The sequence below is a fragment of the Phascolarctos cinereus genome, unplaced genomic scaffold (genome assembly GCF_003287225.1).
Source record: "Phascolarctos cinereus isolate Bilbo 61053 unplaced genomic scaffold, phaCin_HiC Scaffold_1;HRSCAF=81, whole genome shotgun sequence".
In the NCBI taxonomy this organism is placed as follows: domain Eukaryota; kingdom Metazoa; phylum Chordata; class Mammalia; order Diprotodontia; family Phascolarctidae; genus Phascolarctos; species Phascolarctos cinereus.
In genome coordinates this window covers 213,998,278-214,021,700 of record NW_027555514.1, presented here as the reverse complement: position 1 = coordinate 214,021,700, position 23,423 = coordinate 213,998,278, and the positions used below count along the sequence as shown (strand labels likewise).

The 23,423-nt window shown below is 43.7% G+C and overlaps 1 protein-coding gene across 1 annotated transcript; it reads right to left on the bottom strand.

Moving 5' to 3' along the window:
• Positions 1 to 14,777: 14,777 nt before the first annotated feature.
• ANKRD33 (ankyrin repeat domain 33) lies at positions 14,778 to 20,316 on the bottom strand. Its single transcript, XM_020966331.1, has 3 exons — positions 20,187 to 20,316; positions 17,041 to 17,181; positions 14,778 to 15,640 (listed from the first exon to the last, which is right to left on the bottom strand). The coding sequence occupies exons 1-3, from the start codon at positions 20,305 to 20,307 to the stop codon at positions 14,904 to 14,906; spliced, it is 999 nt and encodes a 332-aa protein (XP_020821990.1). The 5' UTR covers positions 20,308 to 20,316; the 3' UTR covers positions 14,778 to 14,903.
• Between the last annotated feature and the right edge of the window lie 3,107 nt (positions 20,317 to 23,423).

Here is a 23,423-nt window from a genome sequence, read left to right as displayed (position 1 = left end):
CTCTGTAGCTGACAGGATGTCTAAGGAACTGGAATGGGGGGGGGGGAGAGAAGGGCAGAGAATGGAAATGTTAATGGTCTTAGAAGTTCAGGAAGGGACTGGTAGACCTGCAGCAGGGGATGGCAGACAAAGGGCCAATGAGTCATCTTCCTCTTCTGTTCTCAGCTATTCCTGTTCACATCTTAGAATCTATAAGCACTGTTCTTCTTTGGAGCTGGTGAACAAGGATATAGCCTGTCTTTGTTGCCTATTCTCTCCTATAATGATTAATAAAGGATCATTATTCAAATTTGTATAGCTATAGCATAATTTAGCCTTGGCAACCCTGTGAGCTATGTAGAAGCATAGCATTATTATGCCCATTCTACAGACAGGTGAAGTGATTTTGCTATGATTGGAGCTTATATTCACCCTTATATTTTCTGACTTCTTTCTACTGCACCATGGTGCTTCCTCTCCCTACTTAGATATGGCCTTGGGGTCCCTAGACATGCCCACTGAATGGGATGCCCTTTCACTTAGGCTGCCCAGACCCAATACTGCAGAAGTCAGTTTCCCCAAACCAAAGGTGACCAGCAGCTTCTACCCTCTTCCCATACAGAAGATGGTCGGTCCTCTTGCCCCATATCAAGCCCTGGAGAGCTCATAAAGTCAAAAGTCAGATACATATATAACCGGAAATGAAAATAATAAAATAAACAGATCTAGGAGCACAAGATATTTAGAGAACTCTAAGACACAGAGCTGGGATAAACCTTGGAGATTAAGAAGTTCAACCCTTCTCTTTCCTCTCCTTCAGTTTAGAGATGAGGAAACTCAGGCCCAGAGGGAATAAATGGCTTGTCCCAAGTTCCAGACTATTTAGCATATTGGGGATTTGAACTCAGGTCTCTGGAATACAGCACAGATTCTCTTCCCACTACATCATTTTCACTTTGTGCCAAGTTGTGGTTCACCAGCATTTATCTCAGGTCTTTCCCTTATTCCTCCCAGATTTATCCCTATTCTCTCTCTTTTCCCCTCTCCTTTTTAACCAGTGGGTCTGGACCCTTTAATCATGTTGTAGTGAAAAGAGCAGTGAATTTGAAGTCAGGAGACCTAAGTATTGGTAGAAGGAAGGTAGCAAATATTTATTAAATTCCTATTTTATGCCAAACATAGGTGTTAGTATTATCCCCATTTTATAATTGAGGAAACTGAAGCAGAGGTTAAGTGACTTACCTAAGTAAGTAAGCTAGTAAATTTGAGGCTAGATTTGAAGTCAGGTCTTCCTGACTTCAAGGGTGGTGCAGTGGATAGAGCACCCAGTCTGAAGTCAGGAAGGTAAGTCTTCCTGAGTTCAAATCTGGTCTTAAACACTTACTAGCTGTGTGACCCTGGGTAAGTCACTTAATTCTGTTTACTTCAGTTTCCTCATCTATGCTGGAGAAGGAAATGGTAAACCACTCCAGTATCTTAGCCAAGAAAACCCCAAATGAAGTCATGAAGAGTCAGACACAACTGAACAACAGCTTCCTAGTTCTAGACTCGGGTTCTGTGCATTAGGGTTCTAGGCAAGATAAGGTGAACATTTATTGAACACCTACTATGTGTTGGGTGCTTGGAAGACAAAGACCAAAATGACATAATCCCCATCCTCAAGGAGATCTGTGTAATAGCTAGTAATCTATTCTGTATAGAAAACAGAGTATGTGAAGGGGAAAGGTGGGGTAAAGCCATATTGTAAGGGTCCTCAAATGCCAGTATAATAAGAGTCTGGAACATGGGCAGAGTCGATTTAATGGCACCACCCCCGTGGAGATGTGGAGATCTTGCTTTCTGCTTTTGAAAGAATCATGATAATGTGAATGGAGGTATCTTAGAGAGACGTGGAAATACCTTAACTGGTTCCAGTTGGATAAACATGTGGTTTAGAGGAAGCTGGTTAACTATTTAGGTCTGTATCCCAAAGAGATCATAAAAAAAAGGAAAAGGACCCAGATGTACAAAAATATTTATAGCATCTCTTTTCTGTGGTGGCAAAGAATTGGAAATTGTGGGGATGCCCATCAACTGGGGAATGAACAGCAAATGAACAAGTTGTGGTATATGGATGTAATGGAATACTATTGTTCTATGAGAAATGATGAGCAGGCAAATTTCAGAAAAACCTGGAAAGACTTACATGAACCGATGCTGAGTGAAGCGAGCAAAAACAGGAGAACATTGTATACTGTTAACAGCAACATTGTGTGATGACCAACTTTGATAGATTTAGCTCTTCTCAGCAATACAACGATCCAAGATAATTCCAAAATACGGTGATGGAAAATGCTATCCACACCCAGAGAAAGAGCTATGAACGCAGATCAAAGCATACTATTTTAACTTTTTTTCTTTCTCATGTTTTTTTTCCTTTTGTTCTGATTTTTCTTTTACAACATGACTAATATAGAAATGTTTAATATGATTGTACATGTATAAACTATATCAGATTACTTGCCAACTTGGGGAAGGAAGGGACGGAGGGAGAAAAATTTGGAACTCAAAATCTTACAAAAATGAATGCTGAAAACTATCTTTACATGTAACTGGAAAAAATAAAGTACTATTAAGTAAAAAAAAGAAAAGAGGAGGCTTGTTAGCTGTGGAGGCTAAAGTAAAATATCACTTTCGAAATAAATATCCCTTTGCAAAATACTATCCATTTAACCACTCTACAATGGCTAGGGTGCCAGTCACTGGCCCTAAACAATGAGAGAATACAGTCACTGGGGGCTCAAGCAGATAGTATTGAAAAAGAGACAACTTAAACCTCTCAGGGGTTCTGGGGAAATGATATATCCAAAGTCACAACAAGAAAGTATAGGAGATAGGGATTGAATCCACATTTTCTGACTCCAAAACTAGTCCTCTTTCCATTATGTCTTGTTGCCTCTCACTATCTTATAGTCAGTAAGGAGCCAATAAATATTCTTGAGTCAAAGAGCAAGATGTTTGACCCATCGATAAGGAAGATTTACCAGTATCTGGGTAAAAGATTAATAGGATTGGAGGTGACTGGAGGCAAGAAGAACAGTGAGGAGACTATTGCTGATGAGGGTGGCTATGAGCGGAGGGAAGAGTGTAAGTAAAATGGACAGAACAGGAACTTATTGGTGTCCTCCAGGAGTTGATATCTTCCATGATAACCCCTATCTCCAATCTTTGCTCTCTCTTTTCTGCCTACAAACATGTCCAGATCTCCCACATCCTTCAAAAAAATATCACTCACCTCTGCTACCCCCTCAAACTATCGTCCTATCTCTCTTCTGACTTTTTAAAATTAATTAATTTTTAAATGTATGGAATAAAACAAGCATTTCCATAAGGTAGCATAATAAAAAAAATTTCTATAAGGTAGTATAATAAAAAACATGAAACTACAAATCTGTTGTGTACAATTTGCTCTTCTTTTTAAATATATAATAATGTTATATAAATTTCTTTTTTCCTCTTAAAGCATCAGTGGCTCCTTATAGTTTCCCTCTAGGATAAACTATGAACTCTTCTATTTGATATTTAAACCCAAGATGGCACCAACTCATCTTTTCAAAGTGATTTCACTTTTCTCTCTATAATGCACCCTGTACCCCAGCCACACTGACATACATAGGACTCCATGTCCCAGCTCAACACCTTTGCTCAGTCTCTCCTCCACTGTAATCTCTAGCTCCATTCTAGGCTCAGCCATAGTGTCTCCTCCTCCACAAAGCCTTTTCTGATCTACTTCAATTGTTAGCACTTTCCTCCCACCCTAGTAGTTCCATTTCTTTTCTTTGTAGATAGTTTGTATTGATTTATGTTCTTCTTAAAATACTATTTTTGACATTCTTCAAAAAATTTTTTTGAGTTCCAAATTTTCTCCTTTCCCTCTTGTCTTTCCCCCATCCAGTGATAAGGCAAGCAATATAATTTTAATTATACATATGAAATCATGTGAAACATATTTTCATATTAGCCATATTTTTTCCCAATTTTATTAATTTATTGATTTATCAACAATCACTTCCATATGCTTTTGAGTTGAAAATTTTTCTCCCCCTTCCTCCCACCCACTCTCCCCAAGACAGCGCACAATCTGATATAGGTTTTACATTTACATTCCTATTAAGCATATTTTCACATTAGTGAAGTTGTAAGTAAAAATTAAAACCAATAGGAGTAACAATCAGAAAGATGAAACAAAACTCAACAGAAGGTAAAAATAAGTGATAGCGATTCGACTTCCATAGTTCTTTCTTTGGATATGGACAGCATTTTCCATCCCGAGGCCTCTGGAGATGACTTAGATCCTCGTAATGCTGAGAAGGGTTCAGTTTAACAATATTAGTCATCGCATAACATCTCTATTATTGTGTACAAAGTCCTCTTGGTTCTGCTCACTTCCCTCAGCATCAGATCATATAGGTGTTTCCAGGTTTTTCTGAAGTCAGCCTGTTCATCATTTCTTATAGCGCAATAGTATTCCATTACATTCGTATACCACAATTTGCTCAACCATTCCCCAGTTGATGGGCATCCTCTCAATTTCCAATTCTTTGCCACCACAAAAAGAGCTGCTGTGAATATTTTTGTACATGTGGGTCCTTTTCCCATTTGTTTGATCTCTTTGGAATATAGCCCTAAAAGTGCTATTGCTAGATCAAAGGGAATGCACATTTTTGTAGCCCTTTGGGGATAGTTCCAAATTGTTCTCCAAAATGGTTGGATCATTTCACAACTCCACCAACACTGTATTAGTGTTCCAATTTTCCCACATCCTCTCCAACATTTATCATTTTCCTGTTTTGTCATGTTGGCCAATCTGATAGGTGTGATGTGGTACCTCAGAGTTGTTTTGATTTGCATTTCTCTAATCAATAACGATTTAGAGCATTTTTTCATATGACTATAGATGGCTTTAATTTCTTCATCTGAGAATTGTCTGTTCATGTCCTTTGACCATTTATCAATTGGGAATTAGCCATATTATTTTTGACAAAAGCAAAAAAAATAAAGTAAGAAAATTCTACTTTAATTTGCACTGAGTTCATCAGTTCTATCTCTCTGGAAAGGGACTGCATTTTTCAGCATGGGTCCTTTGGAATTGTCTTGGATCATTGTCTCAATCAAAGTAGCTAAGTCTTTCACAGTGGATCATCATACAATATTCCTGTTACTGTATACAATGATTCCCTGGTTCTGCTCATTTCACTTTGTATCTGTTCATATAGGTCCTTCCCATGTTTTTCTGAAACCACTCCTTTCATCATTTCTTATAGGACAATAGTATTCCATCACAATCATATACTACAACTTGTTTAGCTGTTCTCCAATTGATGGGCATCCCCCAGTTCCAATTCTTTGCCACCACAAAAAGAGCTGCTTTATATATTTTTGTACATATAGGTTCTTTTTCTTTTTCTTTAGTCTCTTTGGGATACAGATCTAGTAATGGCATTGTTGGGTCAAAGGGTATGACATATTCTTTAGGGATTTTCCATTTTTGTCTTTGTATTTCTAGTACCTAGCACAATTAAGCACATAGTAGGCACTTAATAAATGCTTTATAAAAAACAATCTTGAAAGATTTAAAACCTCTGATCAATGCAGTGACCATCCAGCAACTCCAGAAGATCATTGATGAAGAGTGATAACTACCTCCTGATGGAGAGGTGATGAACTCAAGATTCAGAATGATATATGTATATATTTCTGGTCATGCTCAGTGTGGGAATTTGTTTTGCTCAATTAGGTATATTTGTTACAAGAGTTTTGTTTTTCATTTTGGGAGGGTAAGGAGAGATAATACATGCATATTATTTGAAGACAATTTTTAAATTTAAAAATGTTGAATTGAATTACTATGGAGGCTGAGGGAGAGGAAAAAGTCAAAGATGATAGAGTTTTTTATCTTGCATTGCTGTGAAGAACCAAAAGAATAGTGTCTATGAAGTACTGTATATTATTATTAAAGTTTAAACTATATTATTGTTTAAGTTACATGTTTGTAATGGGTCTCATTTTTCTTTTGCTGAAGGGTGGGTCATGAGGGTAGGAAGGTAATTTTTGCTGATTGAAACAAATAAAATATTTTTTTAAAAAAGAAAGTAAAGAATCTGAGATTGAATTGGTAAAATCTTATTGTTGAGTTTGGGGATGGGGGATGGGGCTGTGGAAAGGGACCTCAAAGGCTGTGCTGAGGACTTGCATTGATCTACCTTTTGGAGGGAGATAAGAATTCAGAGACTTTAATGAATAACAAAGATGATGTTTGGATTGGGGTGTTTGAGGCCAAAGGGCTAGATTAGGTTTAGGGCCAGGTTCAGGGAGGGGTAGGAACCCCTGCAAGGCCCCCTGTGGAGAGGCAAAAGGGACCCTCAGTAATCTGGAATGATTATCAAGAGGAGTAGGAGAAGGAAAGGAAGCTTAGAGAGAAGTAATGGAGAGCAGGCACCCTGAGACTGAGGGGAAAGGTGAGGAACAGAGTGGTTTGCAGGAAAAACTGGGGAGCATAGAGAAGACAGAAAGGATTAAAGCTGGATGTAAGGAGAAGAGTATCCAGAGAGCACTGTGAAGTAGGCAGAGGACTGAATCTCCTGCCCTTCACCGCTGGCACCCTAGGCCTCAGCTTTTATTTCTGTAAAATGGGGGTTGTGGTATTTGTATTACCTATATCATCAGACTATTGTAGGTGAAATGTTTTTAATCCCTAAATGTATAAATGTCACACACACACACATATGTGTGTGTATATATATATATATGTTCCTAAATATATAAATAATAAATCAGAGGACCTTGGCCCTCAGCAGCAGGAATAGAGGCAGACAGGACATCTCTCTGTCTCTCTGAGGCTAAGGTGGGTGGGGTCCAGACTGCTCACTTGGATACAGGAACCTGCCTTTGTTTGCAGCCAGAGCGGAAATTCCATTCAAAACCAGCCCCTCTGCCAGGGCCTCCCTTCCCATTACCACCCCTCTTTCACCCCCACATGCTCCAAGTTCCCCTCCTTCTGCTCTGCCCTAGTGTTGATGGTACCAGCTAGGTGGGCTTCTCTCCCTGCAAACCTCTGCCCTTCTAGATGATGGGTAGCCTCAGCCCCTCTGATCCTTCCCACATAAAGTGGGGCATCTAGAGGAAAATGAGGAGGTCCAGCCTAGGGAGGAGGAGGCTAAAAATAAATAACTTTGCTAGAGGAAGTCATAGGCAAAGGGCAGCAGGTCTTTTCCTATATTAGTGACTGTGTGTGTTTTGTATGTGTGTGTGTGTGTGTGTGTGTGTGCGTGCATGTAAGAGAGAGACAGAGATAGACAGAGACAGAGATAGAGGAGAGAGATAAAGATAGAGATAGATAGAGAGAAAGACAGGGAGAGTGAAAGGGGAAGGAGAGAGAGAGAGACAGAGAGAGAGAAGAGGAGAAAGAGAGAGAAGAGAAAGAGAGAAGAGACAGGAGAAAAAGAGAAGAGAGAGGAGAAAGAGAGAGAAGAAAGAGGGGAGAGAGAGAAGAGAGAGAAGAGAGAGGAGAAAGAGAGAGAAGAGAAAGAGAGAGGAGAGGAGAAAAAGAGAGAGGAGAAAGAGAAATAGTATACTGAGTCTAGGTAAACACTTGCCCCCTAGTTTTACAGGTGGGGAAACTGAGTTGCTGAGGGGTTTCATGACTTGCTCGCAGTCACACAGGTAGTAATTATCAGAGCTAGGATTTGATTTTGATCTGGTCCTTCTGATGTCAAATCCAGCTTCCCTTCCATGCTACTAGGCAGCCTCAGGTGGAGTTCGATGAATAATGGAAGGTGGTTCCCCCAAAATCTTTTCCTCTCCTTATCCTCCTACCACAATCAGATGGAAAGTCCCACTGTTAGTCACTTTCTAGCATTAGACATCAAAGATGGAGTACAATTTACAGAATGTCCTTAAGAAAACATACAAGTTTCTGAACAGTTTAAAAAGTGTAAGAAGGGAGGGAGGGAGGGCATGGATTTAACCCTTTCCCATGAACCCCTTGTAGATGAGTTGCTTAGATTAGCTAGCTGTTACCTGAAAGAGAGCTTGCTCCCAAGGGGATGGAATTCAAGGCAAGAACAGTTTTACTGGCTGTGGGTGAGGGGTGACGATAGGGAAGAATGGGTGGAAAACTTCCAGAGTTGAGAGAAGGGAAACAGACATTGGGCATCAAATGGGGCCCTGGGAAACCCCCCAGTACTTCAGAGGTTGCTACCAGAGAGGTTTGAGTTGGTGCCAAAAACAAATTTAAATCACTATACCTCTTTGGAGCTCAGTTTCTTCCTCTGTGAAATAAAGTAGCTGCCATATATCACATCAAATATTCTTAGCTGCCTTTTGTATGGTAGCAAAAAATAGAACAAAACAAAAACAAAATCCTGAAAATCAAGTGGATACTCATCAGTTGGAGAGTGGCAGGACCAATGGTGGGAATGGAATGTCACATATGCTACCAGACTCAGTCATTGGGTCATTTAATTTTTGTTTGCTGCTTTTATTTTTCTTTATTTTATTTTTTCATTTGAGACAAGGCTCAACAGTTAATGTATGTGGAGGTTACATCTAAAAGTAACTATGGTATGAAAACAAAAGGTATTAATGGAATGTTCTTTTTAAAAGAAGAAAAGCGAGGCTATAATTGGGGACACTCTATGAACTTAGGATTTAATAATTTTGCCTTTCATGGGCATATAAATCATCAGTCAGTATTATTATCCTCATTTTACAAATGAGAAGTAAAGGTCAAACAGCTGCTAAATGTCAGAGCTGAGATGCTAAAGCAAATCTCCTGACTTCTGGTCCAGGAAGCTTCCTGCTTACATCATCCCTTTGGTGGCCAAGCAATGTCAAGGGACCTGGAGAAAGGTCCCAAAGTAAATTGACGGTGTGTGTGTGTGTGTGTGTGTGTGTGTGTGTGTGTGTGTGTTTTACAGGAGGATATGGATAAGAGTCGTAAGATGAGAAGGCTTAGCTAGGTCCACAGCTGGATGGAAGCTCATATCAGTAAGGTCCCAGGTCCATTCAATTCTGGAAAGCCTTATGTGGATCTCCTAGTTTGAATACCTGGTGGTGGATTGAAAAAGATCCTATAGTTTAAGCCTTCCTCAAGTCCTGAGAGCATTCTTTGCACCTCCAGTTTCATCTACCCCGGGCTCCTCTGGTCTGGTATGGAAAAGAAATGGGGAAGGCAGACAAGTGTCCCATCTATCCTTCTTCCACAAGGTTAGCATTAATCAAAAAGAGTCAGAACAGGAATGAAACGTGTCTCCTTTCCATGTCCCGCCCCCTAATCCCAGACTTCGTGTGCCCTAAGCCAATCAGTATTGTGGGAGAGATGATGGGGAAGGATGATCCTATTAGATATTTGGGAAGATTTAATGTACACAGAAAAAAATGTTCAAGTTGAGTATTAAAAGGGCTTTGAACAAAAAGACTTACCAATCCAATCTTGGATTCTTCATCTTCTTTCTTAAAAAAAAATTTTGTTTCAAACAGCAAAAATTCACCTCCTACCCTCCTGCCACAACCTCCCTCTAATCGAGAACAAAAGAAAAATGAGATCCATTACAAACATGTATGGTCAACCAAAATAAATTTCCACATTGACAATGACTGAAAGAATGTTTGTCTCATTCTGCACTGAGTCCTTCACTTCATCAAGAGGTGGTAGCAGATTTGATCGTTAGTCCTATGGAATCCTGGTTAGTAATTACGCTGATGAGAGATCCTAACTCTTCTAATTTGTCATTACCATCTTGTTGTGGGTATAAATTGGTCTTCTAGTTCTGTTCACTTCACTCTGCATCAGTTAGTTCATACAAGTCTTCCCAAGTTTCTCTGAAACTCTCTCCATCATTTCTTATAGCATAATTGTATTCTAATGCATTTCTATACCATAACTTGTTCCTCCATTCTCCAATTTATGGGCATTCCCTCAGGTTCCTATTCTCTGCCACCTCAAAAGGAGCAGTAGGTATTTTTGTTTTGCTTAGGACTAATCCCTTCTTTAATCTAACCCCCCCCACTTCCTCTTTCTCCCTGTTCCCTCCTATTTCCCTGTTAAATGAAATATGTTTCTGTACCTAACTGTATGTGTGTGTTTTTTCTTCCTTCTTTTGACCAATTCAGATGAGAGCGAGGTTCCAATGTCAGCCACTCTCCCATACCTCCTCCTTCTTCTTTGTATAGATGTCTATTTACATGCCTTGATTATCCCCATTTAGTTAATTTCTAGCTGCTGTGATCCTGGACAAGTCATTTAACCTCAATGGATTTTTAGGGTTAGAGACTTTAGAGGTTATCTTTACAACTTCTTCTTTTCACAGATGAGAGAAATGATGCTTAGAGATGGAAAACCAGGTCTTCTGACTCCAAATCATTTCCACTATGTGATATTGTCATTGCTCTGAGCCTCAGTTTCCCTCTCTGCAAAATAGGAGCAATTCCTACCTTACCTACCCTCACAAGGTTGTCTGGGAGTTAAATAAGATGGTAAATGCAAAGTGCTTTGTAAACTGCAGAATGGTATAGAAATCACAATAAATGCTATGTAAATGTGGACTATTATTATATCTCCAAACCCGGCAGGCAGGATAGACTGGAGCTGCTTTTCTCCAATTATTTCTGGGAACGCGTCCCCCAAGGAGAAAGGGTTGGGCCTGGCAATCCCCAGCATGGCTATGGGTGAATCACTACCTGTCATCCCTCTTCCCTCTAAGGGTGGCCCAAGGGAGTCTGCAAGTTCCCAACTGTGTGAATAGGAGGAATCTAATAAGATGGTGCTGAGAGATGGGAGCAAATCAGGAAAAGGCTAAGGCTTTCGGGGGAAGAGAAGAGGACTGAAGGCTACTCTGAGTTTTCTGGGCAGAGAAGTAAGGGTCTCCCCTTCCCATGTCAGGCAACCCCACCTCTGGAGCAGTGTCCAGTCCAACCCACTGAGCAGTGAGGGAGAGAGAGGAGCTCCCAGAGGTGCCAATGCAGGGCAATAAAGAAGTCGGGGAGCAGGACTGAACGTGAGCTAGTCTTGGAAGGCTGCCTGGAGGAGGAGGAGAGATATGACAGGGTTTGGATAGAGGACACAAGATTCCTATTCTACAGCTTAATCCCAAGATTTAGTGCTGGAAGAGATGCTAGAGACCATCTAGTCCCTTCTCTTTCTTTCACAGATGAGGAAACTGAGACCCAGAAGCAATTTTGCCCAACATTATACAGGTAGTAAGTGCTAAAGTCAGGTTCTGAATCTAGACCCTCTGATTTCAAACTCAGCATTCTTTCTAAAAACTCACCAATACTCTTCTTCCCTCTGCCTCTTCATCTCATGTCACTCAGGCATCTCCCCCAACCATCTCCCTCACTCTGTCTCACACAAGGCGATAACCCTTCTCCTCACCAAGGACAACCCCTCTACATGTCCCCCTGATCCTCTCCCCTCCAGTCTTCTCTAGCAGATGGCTCTTACCATCACCCCCTAATCTCCAGGCTCTCCCTATCCGTTCCTTCCCTGCTGCCTATAAATACATTCATATCTCCCCTTTCCTTAAAAAACTTTCACTGGATCTGACCATTCCCACTAACTATCATGCTATTGCTCTCTTTCTTGGCTAAATTCCTTAAGAAAGTCATTTTTATTAGGTGCATCCACTTCCTTTCCTCTCTTTCTCTTCTTACTTCCCCATTGCTTCTGCCTTTATCATTCAATCCAAACCTCCCTCTCCAAAGTTACCAGTGCTCTCTTCATCATCAAATATCTTCATCACCCTTTTCTCAGTCTTCATCCTTTTTTTATATTCACATTATTCTTTTCGCATCACAAATTTATTTTATTTAATTAAATATTAACATTATTAATATAATATATTAAAATAAATATAATGTATATTATAGTTATTTTAATTTTCAATTCACAGAACAAAACAAGCATTTTCATAGCACGGTACAATGCACCATTGGTCTCCTTTTCCTCCTGAATATACTCTCCTCTCTAGGTTTCAGTGAGACTGCTCTCTCTTGCTTCTCCTCTTACCCTGCTTCTTCTCAGTGTCTTTTTCTGGATCTTCATCCAGATCATGCCCATAAACCATAGACATCCCCCAAGACTCTGTCTTGGGCTCTCTTCTCTTTGCCATCTATATTATCTCTTGGAGTGATTTCATCAGCTCCCATGGATGCAGTTATCATCTCTAGGCAGATGATTCCTAGATCAAGATATTCAGCCCTGGATTTCTCTCCTGAGCTCCAATCCTACATTACCAACTGCCTTTTGGACTTCTTGAAATGGATGTCCTACAAAGATCTCATATTCAATGTGCCCAAGTGTGTCTCATCTTTTCCCTCCAAACTCTCCCCCTCTTCCTGACTTTCCTATTACTATCAAGGGCAACACCATTCTCCCACTCAGGCCCACAACCTTGGTGCCATCCTGGACACCCACACTCACACTTTCCCCTTTCCCCATACAGCTAACCTATTGCCAAAATTTATCATTTCTACATTAACACCTTTTCTCATAAATGTCCCCTTCTCTCTCCTCATGTAGCCACCACCCTAGTTTAGATTCTCATTACCTCTCCCCTGGACTATTGTAATTGCCTTCTAATTGCTCCCCCTCCCTCTCTCCTCTCTGTCCTCTCCCCTAGTCTTCTCTTCTCCTCTCTCTCTCTCTCTCTGTCTCTCTGTCTGTCTCTCTGTCTCTGTCTCTGTCTGTCTCTCTGTCTCTCTGTCTCTCTCTATCTCTCTCTGTCTCTCTGTCTCTCTCTTTCTCTGTCTTTGTCTCTGTCTCTCTATCTCTCTCTGTCTGTCTCTCTCTGTCTTCGTCTGTCTCTGTCTCTGTCTCTCTCTCTCTCTCTCTTTCTCGCTTTCTTCCTTCTCCAATTTGTCTTGCTCTCAACTGCCAAAATGATTTTCCTAAAATGCAGGTCTAAGTTTGTCATCCACTGCTTGATAAGCTTACCACCCACACAACCAAATATAAACTCCACTGTATGACATTTTAAGCTTTTACAACCTGGCTCTTTCTTACCTTTTCAATCTCCTTAATCAATGCTTAGCACAGTGCCTGGCACATAGTAGGAGCTTAACAAATTTTTACTGACTGGCTTTATTCCCCACACTGGCCTGCTCACTGTTCTCTGCACAAGATGCCATCTCCCACATCTACCCCTTTGCACAGAGAACTTATTTCCTGAGACAATTGAGAGTAACTCTTACCTTTCAAAGAAATAAAAAGAAGATTTTGGGGAAGAAAATTTTAATCCATATCCAGAGAAAACTGAACTAAGACTGTTTCCAGAATGGAAAAGTCAGCAGTTGTAGTGATGGTTAAAGATGACTTTCTCACAGTTGGAATATTAAAAATAATTGTCTTCATTTTATTGTTTATTACAACATATGTAAGTAGGACAGCCAGTAATCTTGATGTTTATTTAAGCCTAGGCAGTTGGGAGGGAGGGGTGATGATAGACAGAGAGAGAGATGAGCGAAAACTCATCTCGAGTTTTTGTAGAAGTATCCCCAGTTTATGAGATGAATAATTCTTAATAAACTGGGGTGTTGGGCTCAAGGCTAATTGATTAATTAATAAGAGAGATGTTACAATTTTGTAATCAGGTGGAAATACCAGAACACACCTCTTGGTGACCTTAGACACTGGAATGAGCCGGGTAGGGGCAGGTATCAGTCAAGCTAAGTGCCAGGGTGGGCCACGTTAAGCCCCTGTTACCGCAGAAACAAAGGAGAGTGTTGGGCTTTAAGGACAAAATTTCGGCCTTTCCCGCTCCACTGTTACATCTTATCACTACCTTGTGTCTCAGTGTCAGGCTCTTTCCAGATATTGTTCCTGTCCCCTGAGTATGTGGTAAGTATCCAGAAAAGGTTAGGGACTGACAACAGAAAAGTAACATTAAGTCTATGCACAGAAAGGAAGAATCTTACCGGGAGTAGGGCCCGCTGGAAAAGGAAGGGAAACGGACTGGGGTCCTCTCATGGGTAAATGGCAGGGAGATGCTGTTTTTACTCTTCTGATGAATTAAAGAAGGCTTTTTGGAGGAAGGAGAGTGGGGGGAAGGATGAGATTGTAGAAGGATTAGGAGAGAGACTGAGGGAGGTGACTTCTGGGAACTGGTTTCGGGTATAAGATGTAAATGGAGAGAAGGGCTGAAATCCCTTCAATGTGTGTGGGACAGGGCAGGGTGGGAGGTTTGGGGGGGGCGGGTAGGGGAGTGCCACACTCCTGTGCCACTACCCAGGGGCCAGGGGGTAAACTACTGTGAACTTTGACACGTGTCCCCCCTCCAGGTCTGGACTCCATCTTGGTGTAGGTGGAGGAGAGAGGGAGGGCAAAGGACAAAAGGATTGGCTGCTCACTTGGTTTGGGGGCTGGGGGTAGCTAGGGCTTTGGGGGCAGTTTGGGGCAAAAGAAGAGTTCCAATATCTGGACGAGGGCTATGCTTCTTACTCAGGTGGCCTAATTCAGGGGTGGGCTAGGTGGCCACCTAGTGGTGTGATTTCAGAGCCCTAAGGAGAAACTCTACTGATCCTCCCACCCCCATCATAGGTGTGCATAGAGTGCCCAGGGTGTTGGCACACCATAGAGCAAATCTTACCAGTGTCCCTTTCCCTGACACAAAGGAAAAGGGCCAACGTCAATACTTTCCTTGGCCTACATGTATCCACACACTTTCCAGAAGCCTTGAAATCCTACCACTAGCGTCTTATCCTTGGCAAAAGGTGAAAACCCAGTCAGAAAGAGGACTTTAGGTTTTGCAGCCATTTGCTTTTCAGCCGGTGTATAAAGGACCCTTTCCTAAGGGCAGAATTGGAGAAAGGGAAAGAACATCAGAATGCAGAGAGAAGGGAAGATGGGCTATGGATAGGCAACTCCCGAAAACCCCTGCCTATATTTCTTAGGTCTTCCCTAGCCCATCTTCCCGAGACAACGGACCCTTCTTGCCTTTTGCTTCTACCAACTTCCTTTCCTCCCTGAGTTTCTGGTAGTGCCAGGAAGGGGGTACCAGTCCTCGATGTCCTGTGGATGTTGAATCCTGCTTCCGCTGACTGGATTGGGATCGGGCCTTGGTGAGGTGGATTTTGGGGACCTGTGTCTTAGAGATGCTACTATCCTTGGCCAGCAGCCAATCTGGGCACAGGTTCAACATCCCTGATGGCCTCTGATATGGAACTAGGACCTGTTGGCTGGAGGGAGGCTGGGAGACACTTGGGGTTTGGGGTTGCCGAGGTGCTGTGCCCTGAAGCTCTGGCACAGATGGACGAAGCATGCCCAGTTCAGGTGGGAGGTCTGGGCATAGAGTATGGCAAGCAGTGATGATGAAGGGGCTGGCTAGGTTGGTGGTTACTCTCACCAGGTGATCTAGGACACCACCTTCCTGGGGGGGCTGGGGGAAAGGAAAGCTGAAGGCACTCTGGAGTCTCTCGAGGAAGGATGGCGTGAGATTGGTCTGGGCCTGGGCCACAAGCCCAGCCAGGGCTGGCCACTCAAGCTGATAGTGCCTACTCAGCTGCTCAACTCTGGGATGCCGACTCAGCTGACGGATCCTTACCACAGTCTCAAAGCTATCAGTCAGGGCTGCCCATTCCAAAGCTGTCTTACCCCGAGCTGGGTCCACGGCTGTCAGGTCAGCACCTGGGGAGAGGAGAGGGATGCTTCTCCGACAGTGGAAAGGAGTGGAGTGAGACCTCAGAAGCCTGAAGGGAGTGGGAGGTGTTCGGATCATGGAATGGGAGCTTATCTACCCCAACCCTTTTACTTTGCATAGAAGGAAACTGAAGCCTAAAACATTTCTCGTTATAGTGGTGCCTTCTCCACCCTCTACACCCACTCCGACTCTCATCCAGGAGGAAGTGAGGTTAGACTTCAGAAAACCGAAGGGGGCCTGGAGACAATGATTGTGTGCTTGGCCATCTCTTAGTAGGAGGACAGCCCTCCCCATTCCTCCCCCTCCCTCCATACCCTGTACCACAGCCAGGGAAAGCATGAGATGGGGCTGGAGTTCTCCCGGTTGGAAGCCATCCCTCCTGAGAGGCCAGCACTGGGAGGGTTTCAGGGATGAGCAGGCTTGGAGGGACTTTCTCAGGGCCCCTGCCCCTTGCACTGGCTTCCTCCCTGCCACCCACCTCTTCTCCAGAACAGTTTAGGACTCAGAAATGCAGCCTGTAGACAGGAATAAACTGGCTGAAGCTCCCTCACACCCCAATGTGGTTATAGCCCTGTACTCTTCCTATCTTTTTTCCTCTCCTATTGGGTCAGTAACATGAGGTCCTAAATGATAAATGAGGGAGGCGGCTTGGAGACAACCTCCAAATAAGAATGTTGCACTAGAAGATCTCTAAAGTTGCTGCCAATTCTAAATTGATTCCATGGTCCTACCCTCAAAACCAGGCCCAACTTAACCCCAATTGCCTTAAAAAAAAAAAAACGAAGCAAACAAACAAGAAACCAGGCCCAAGACTTTCTCCCTTGGAGGGAGAAAGATGTTGTGCATGGGGCTGATGTTTCTGAGAGTGGCCACAAGAGGGAAGCACCTACCAGGGAAACATCCATAGCAGCAAGGTGGCCTTGGAGTTTCTCACCATCAGCATCCTCAGTTCATGCTTCTTTGGTTCCTGGCTACTGTTGCCCTGTCTGAGGCTCCTTGGGACTTCCTCCCCTTTCAGAAGGGATTCCAAGCCTCTTTGGGACCCTGGCTGCTCCACTGGGCCTGCCTGATTTCTCTGTCAGGCACTCACAAAATCTTAGCCCTCTGTCAATGTCGAGGACAAAACCTCCTCCACCAGGAAGCCCTCCTAAGACTACAGCTGCATCTCCAAGCTCAGCCTCACGATCACTTCCTTCCCAGCCCCCAGTGCTAGCATCTAGAGCTACCCATTGTTGACTTGCTTCTCTGCCTCTATCCTAATGGGTTTGTCCCTTCCCAAGGCATTGGGTGACTCAGAACAGGGTCTCCACCTCCCTCCACCCTCTGGCCTGGCAGACTTGGGAGGGCCAGACAGGTGGCTGAGTCTACCAGAGGGAGCCCCACTCACCTGACATGAGGAGGGCAGCCACACAGTCTGAGCGGCCCTGCACCGCGGCCTTCATCAGAGCTGTCAGGCCTCGGCTGTCTCTCCGATCCAGATCCAGGCCTGGGTAGTAGTTCAGCAGGTAATTCACCAGGGTGATATGTCCTGGAGGGGCACAGTCAGACAAGAGGCAAGGCCTTCTCTAGCAGCCTAACCCTCCCATGCAACCTCCAGGGACCACATACCAAGAACCAAGGGAGAGTGGAAAGGGAGAAGGCTGGATTCCTGTTCCTAAGAGATATAGAAGATGAAGAATGAAAACTCCAAATTACTGCTCCCACCCCCTCTTCCCAGCAAAGGAAAACTTTCCTCTAGGGATAGTCCTAAGGATAGGTACTGGAAAGAGTAATGGATTTAAAGGAAGGATTTGTAATCCAGGGTCTGGAATTTTGGCTTAAAAATACTTTAACAGCAAGTCACTTAACCCCAATTGCCTTATCAAAAAAAAAAAAAAAGACAAGATGTATTTCTAGGGGCAGCTAGGTGGCACAGTGGATAGGGCTCTGGCCTTGGAATTAGGAGGACCTGAGTTCAAATGTGGCCTCAGACACTTGATACTTCCTAGCTGTGTGACCCTGAGCAAGTCACATAATCCCGATTGCCTCACCAAAAAAGCAAAAAAAACCCCTTTAATAACTTTATTTCAATATAATTAGGTTCCTTTGCAATCATATGTATTTTGTTTTATGCATTTAAAAGCATTATTCTGAGCAAAGGTCCTTAAACTTCACTAGATTGCCAGAGGGGTCCAGGACATGAAAATTATTAGAGTTAGAAAAGACCTCTAAGGTTATGTAGTTCACGCCTTCTTTCATTTCACAGATGAGGAAACTGATGCCCTGAGGAGGAAAATGACTTGCCCAAGGCCACAGTTAAGTGTGGGCTGGGGTTCAAACGCAGGTGCTTTGACTCTAGTTTCATTGTTCTTTCCATTCTGTCACAATGCCTCCTCAGACTCCTTGGTTTCAAATATCAGCTCTGTCACTTGGTACTTGCGTGACTTTGGCCCATTAACCCCTCTGAACCTCAGTTTCCTCTGACGATCCTTCTCTGACACTGAAACCTGGACAAGGTACTTGAACGTTTCTCAGAGCCTCAGCTTCCTCATTTCTCAAATGAAGAATTGGACGAGATGCCCTCTAATCTGTCTCTGAGCGCTAAGTCAATAATCCTAGGAGACCTCATTTCTCTGACGTTGACACCTTGGCAAATTAATCTCCCCCCTCAGAGCAAAATTTTCCTATTTTGTGAGATGAAAAGGATAATCTACACCTACCCTAAAACCCTAGATTAAGTGAGTCATTATTGTTACAGAGTGTTCTAAATGAGAATGGGGGAAAGAGGAAAGAGTTTGGCCGTCATGGGCTATGAGCTGGGGTTACAAGGAGACGACAGGGGTGTGAAGAGGATGATCCCAGGCTGGGAATGTTCTATATTTTGGGTGTGAAGTTATTCAGAGGTCTCAGCTAAGAGTATTTAAGACTCCCTAAGCCCTCAAGGTAGTGACTAAGTGTAGAAGTGAGGGGGAGAACTGAGGATAGGGAGGGCCTGGAGGTCTGGGGGGAAATATATTGTAAATATTATATTGTAGATTATATTGTTATATTGCAGACACACCATTGGGTGCTGCAACTGGGATCTGGCCCATGGGGCCAGCACCCGATGGAAAAATGCCTTCCAGTAATGCAGTTTTACAACTCGTCTGGAATATGCAGTTTTAGAGAGAAGCCTGAAAAGCCAAGTGACTTGCTTATGGACGGTCACATATCTATTAGGCCTTATAAGAGGAATATACCGGAGGCCGCTAGGTAGCACAGTGAATAGAGCACTGGCCCTGAAGTCAGGAGGACCTGAATTCAAATCCGACCTCAGACCAAACACTTGACACTTACTAGCTGTGTGACCCTGTGCAAGTCACTTAACCTCAATTGCCTAAAAAAAAAAAAGAAAAAAAGAGAAGACTATACCCTAGGTCTTTCTGACTACAAGGTCAGTCCTCTATCTGTCATGCTGCCTCTCAAACAGACAATAAAAAAACAACTACAACTCCCATGTATGTGGTAAAGATTCCCTTATACCCATCCTATGTGATATACATGCCTGTGACTATATACATACTATACATACATACATACATATATATATATATATATATATATATATATACACACACACACAGTGTTATATGTAGTATATCTCAGTAAGTTCCTTGAGGTTAGGAATTATTTCCTTCTCTTTTTGTCCCTATAAGTTAATAGTCAATAAACATTTATTAAGTGTCTATTATGGACCGGGCGCTGTGCTAAGCCCTGAGGATTTCAAAAAAAAAAAAAAGGCAAAAAGGCAGTTGTTGCCTTTATATAATACATATACCATATAATGATAGGATATAATATAGCCATGATATAATGAGGTAGACAACATGCAAATAACTATGTACAAACATGCTATATACAGGATAAAGAGGAAATAATTAACAAAAAGAAGGTATGAGGATTAAGGGGAATCAGGAAAGGCTTCCTGCAGAAAGTGGGAGCTTAGTGGTTCAGTGGATAGAGTATGTGGCCTGGAGTCAGGCAGACCCCAGTTCAAATCCAGCCTTAGACACTTATCGGTGCTAGTCATTTAATCTCTGTTTGCCTCAGTTTCTTCAAGCGTAAAATAAGGACAATAAAAGTATCTACCTCCCAGGGTTGTTGTGAGGATCAAAAGAGATAGTAAGTGTAAAGTGCTTAGCACATAGTAAGCATTATATAAATGGTAGCTATTGTTATCATTGTCTACTATACTGTCATCATCAAATACAGGATGTCCCAAAAGTCTTAATGCAGTTTTAAGCTTTGATGGCTCCAAATGATTTTGGGGATACCCTATCTAGTAGAATTAAACTGAATGAGGCAGGGGGTGTATTAGCAGTCCCATTTTACAGATGAGGAAATTGAGAGATGGAGAAGTTATAGGGCTCCTAGTCACACAGCAAATAAGTGTCAGAGCCTGGGTTTGAACCCACACCTCCTGACTCTAAGTCCCTCCAACTGATGCCTTTTTAGTCACACCCTCCTGCAATTCCCTTCTGCCTTCCCTCCCTCCTCCGCCCCTTGCTCTCCCACCTGCCTGGGCAGCCAGCATGAGCGCTGTGTTTCCTTCTTTGTCCTGATGATTGACATCCAGGAAGGGGCAGTGACTGAGCAAGACCACGATGCCATCAAAGCCCTTGTAGCAGGCGACCATGAGGCCTGTCTGAGGGGAGGGCACAACTCAGCAGGGCTTCACACTCCTACCCAGAGCTCCCACCCCCGGATGCCTTCCCGGGACGCCTTTAGCCTCCTCTTACGCCTTTAGTCCCAGCCAACCCGGGCACGTGCAGTATCCTCCCTTGGTGCCCCGCTCCTCACCCCCTCAGCAGCCCGTGACTCTGTACATCTGTCCCTGTCTTCTTCCTGGTCCCTGAGAGGGGTCCCCTCAGCCTAGTCTGTTGCCTTATTCCTCTTAGGGCTCTGCTGCACCCCCATGCCCTAGATTAGCTTCCTAAGGGGCCAAAGCAGAGAAACCATCCTCCCTAACTAACCCCAGCCTCCCTTCATTCTTCTGGGTCCCGTTGTGGGAGCTAGCCTCCAGAGGTAGGGGGTGGAGTGTTTTATGGGACTGTCCTCCTTTAGATTGTTCCTGTATTATTTCTGTCCAACTCCTCTTGCTCCTGGGCCAGGATTGCGGTAGGGAGAGCTGGTTTCCTCACCCTCCCGTTTCTGTCCACCTGGGTGGCCTCTTCAGGGCTGACCCCCCGATCGAGGGTGGCTTGAAGTTTGGCAGCATCATTGCAGACACAGGCCCAGTAGAGTGGTCCCAGCTCACTGCAGGGGACAGGGTTTTCAGATGGAGTGGGGTCTTCTTGGTGAAGTTGTGTGGAGTCTTCTGACAGCTCACTGCACATGTCTCTTCCTTCCCATACTGACTTCCCCTCCTCCATTTCTGAGGCTTAGGTTGTGGGGTTCATCATCTGTCATTGCCCCCTCTTCACCCAGGGAGCCATCTGAAACACAAACAGATGCTCTGTGTGTGTGTATGTGTGTGTGTGTGTGTGTGTGTGTGTGTGTGTGTGTGTGTGTGTATGCTCAGACAGTGAAGGGTGGTTCTGGCTGCAGAAGGCATCCCTCCCACTCCCCTCTCCCAGTTGGATGCCAGGTGTGAGTGGGCACAGGCAAGAGGTGTTATTTCACCCTCCACCCCCTTCTCCTATCACAACCACAGGGTGAAGATATGAGGGAAACGAAGCCCCTTTCATGTCTCCAAAAGGAAAGCTAGTTGGAGTACCCAAAGAGACTCCCAAGGGACCCCTATTACCTCAATAAACTCACCTGGCAGACCCTGACCCCTTGGACTCCTAGTGACCAGCAGCATAGACCAGTCATAGCAGATGGACAGGGCTTAGGAGAAATTGCCCTGAGAATACCTCCCCGTGCCTGAGCTAGATCAAGCTTGGATTAGCCAGGGATTGAGAGGGGGGGGATAAAAATGGGTGGGTGAAGCTAGGGAGGGACAAGGTGAAGAGGACAGTCAGATGGAAAGAAATAAAGACAGATTCCCCTGATCCCAGATCCCCTTCTCCTATGAAGGAGGTCTCCCCCTAACCAGGATTTGGGAGGTAAGAGAATGCCTTGGTGGCATTGACCTCTATCATGATCCTAGTAAATTCCCAGAACCCCCAAAGAAAGGAAAGACGTCTAACAAACACAGCCCTAAGATTCACAGGGGATTTTTGCAAATGTCTGCATTTTCATTGCCCAGTGAATTTGACTGTAAACCTGAGTACTCCCACCCTCACACTGTCTATCTATGGAAGTATGGTATGGTGGTGGGGAAGGAGAGGAGCCCAGGGAACAAGGGTTAAAGTAAGGGTGAGATGAGCAAGAGGAGAGAGGTGAGCCCAGGGAACAAAGGAGGGGGTGAAGGATGGTGGGCAGAGAGAAAAGAGAGAAGGAAGCTCAGGAAACAGGAATAGGGAAAGGGGATTGCAGGGTGACCGGCAGAGGGGAAGAACAGAGAGAAGCTTAGGAAACAAGGGAGGGAGTGAAGAAGGGTTCTGGGAAGAGGGAAAGGAAAGAGGGGAGCTTAGGGAATAGGGGAGGCAGGTGGTAGGAGGGTGGCTGCATAGCACCCTTCAGAGAGCAGGCTGAATCATGGGATGACTGCTGTCATCCGGGAACCAGCTTTGGTAGAAAGCCAAGCAGACAACCTCCCCTCCACCAGCAAAGCAAAGGGCTGGGATTACCTCCTCCCTCCTCCCCACACCCTTCAAAGCTGCTTTGTTGCTGGGGTTTTTTTTTCAGTCTGCCTTTACCTATATAAAAATGGGGAGAAGGGCACTAGCTCATGATCTCCACCCCTTAAGGATTGGTTAAGAAGCAACAAGTCTTTGCATTTCAGTCTCCTATTTATAATAATAACTGGCATTGATGTATCACATAAGAGTAGACCTTTACAACCCTCTGAGATAAATACTGAAGGTATTATTCTTCCCCCACTGTCCAGAGGAAGAAACTAAATTTCAGAAAAGTTTAATGACTTGCCTGGGGTCACACAGATAGTAAGCAGAGATGTGTTGGTAAAGATTTAACAACTGGCTCTCCAAAAAAACCCAGTGTATTTGTGACATATTTTTAAGTTTAATTAGCATTATTTAACATTTTCTCCATCACTTTCTTACATTTTAGACAATCAATAAAACAACAAACCAAGGCCTGATTTATAGCATTTGCTGATTTCTTAGATGTAAATGGTCATCCCGAAAATTTAACAATCAGCTCTCAAGAGGTTTCAGCTGGCTACAGCATTCCCCTGCTAGTAAGTGTCATAAACAGATTTCAAACCCAGGTTTCTCCAGATCCAGCACTCTTTCTGTCTTTTCTACCATGTTGGAGTTTTATTTCTAGTCAGAACACCTTCAAGAGGAATGAAGCAATTTGGGTCAGAAAGTCTCCCCTGGGATGAAAGGATACAAACCTTGAGCAGAAGCCCTCAACTTTTAATCCTGATAGTGGCAGAGCTGGGGGTGTTAGATAACACCTCCACACTGACACAATCACCCCATTTCATGCTGGTGGTCTGAGAGTCTCTACTAAGACTTCCAGGATCACATTCCCATTACCCACTAGTCCCCTGGAGCCCCTCTCCTGGCCACAGACTAGACCAGATGGGAAGTGGGAAGTGACTGAGAGAGGACAGCAGAGTCAGGACACCAGGGTGCCAGGTCTAACTCTTACTCCTTGGGAAACCTCTAACCTTTCATCATGTGAAAAAATAGGGGTTTGCAATGATGGTCTCTAGACAGCAGGTAATGGAATATACTT

Coding starts and splice junctions, on each gene's coding strand:
- ANKRD33 (XM_020966331.1), bottom strand. CDS start 20,307: ATGGTCGCCTGCTACAAGGGCTTTGATGGCATCGTGGTCTTGCTCAGT. Junction 17,182..20,186: donor CATGCTGGCTGCCCAGGCAG/GTGGGAGAGCAA, acceptor GTGCCCCTCCAG/GACATATCACCCTGGTGAAT. Junction 15,641..17,040: donor GGCTGCCCTCCTCATGTCAG/GTGAGTGGGGCT, acceptor TCCTCTCCCCAG/GTGCTGACCTGACAGCCGTG.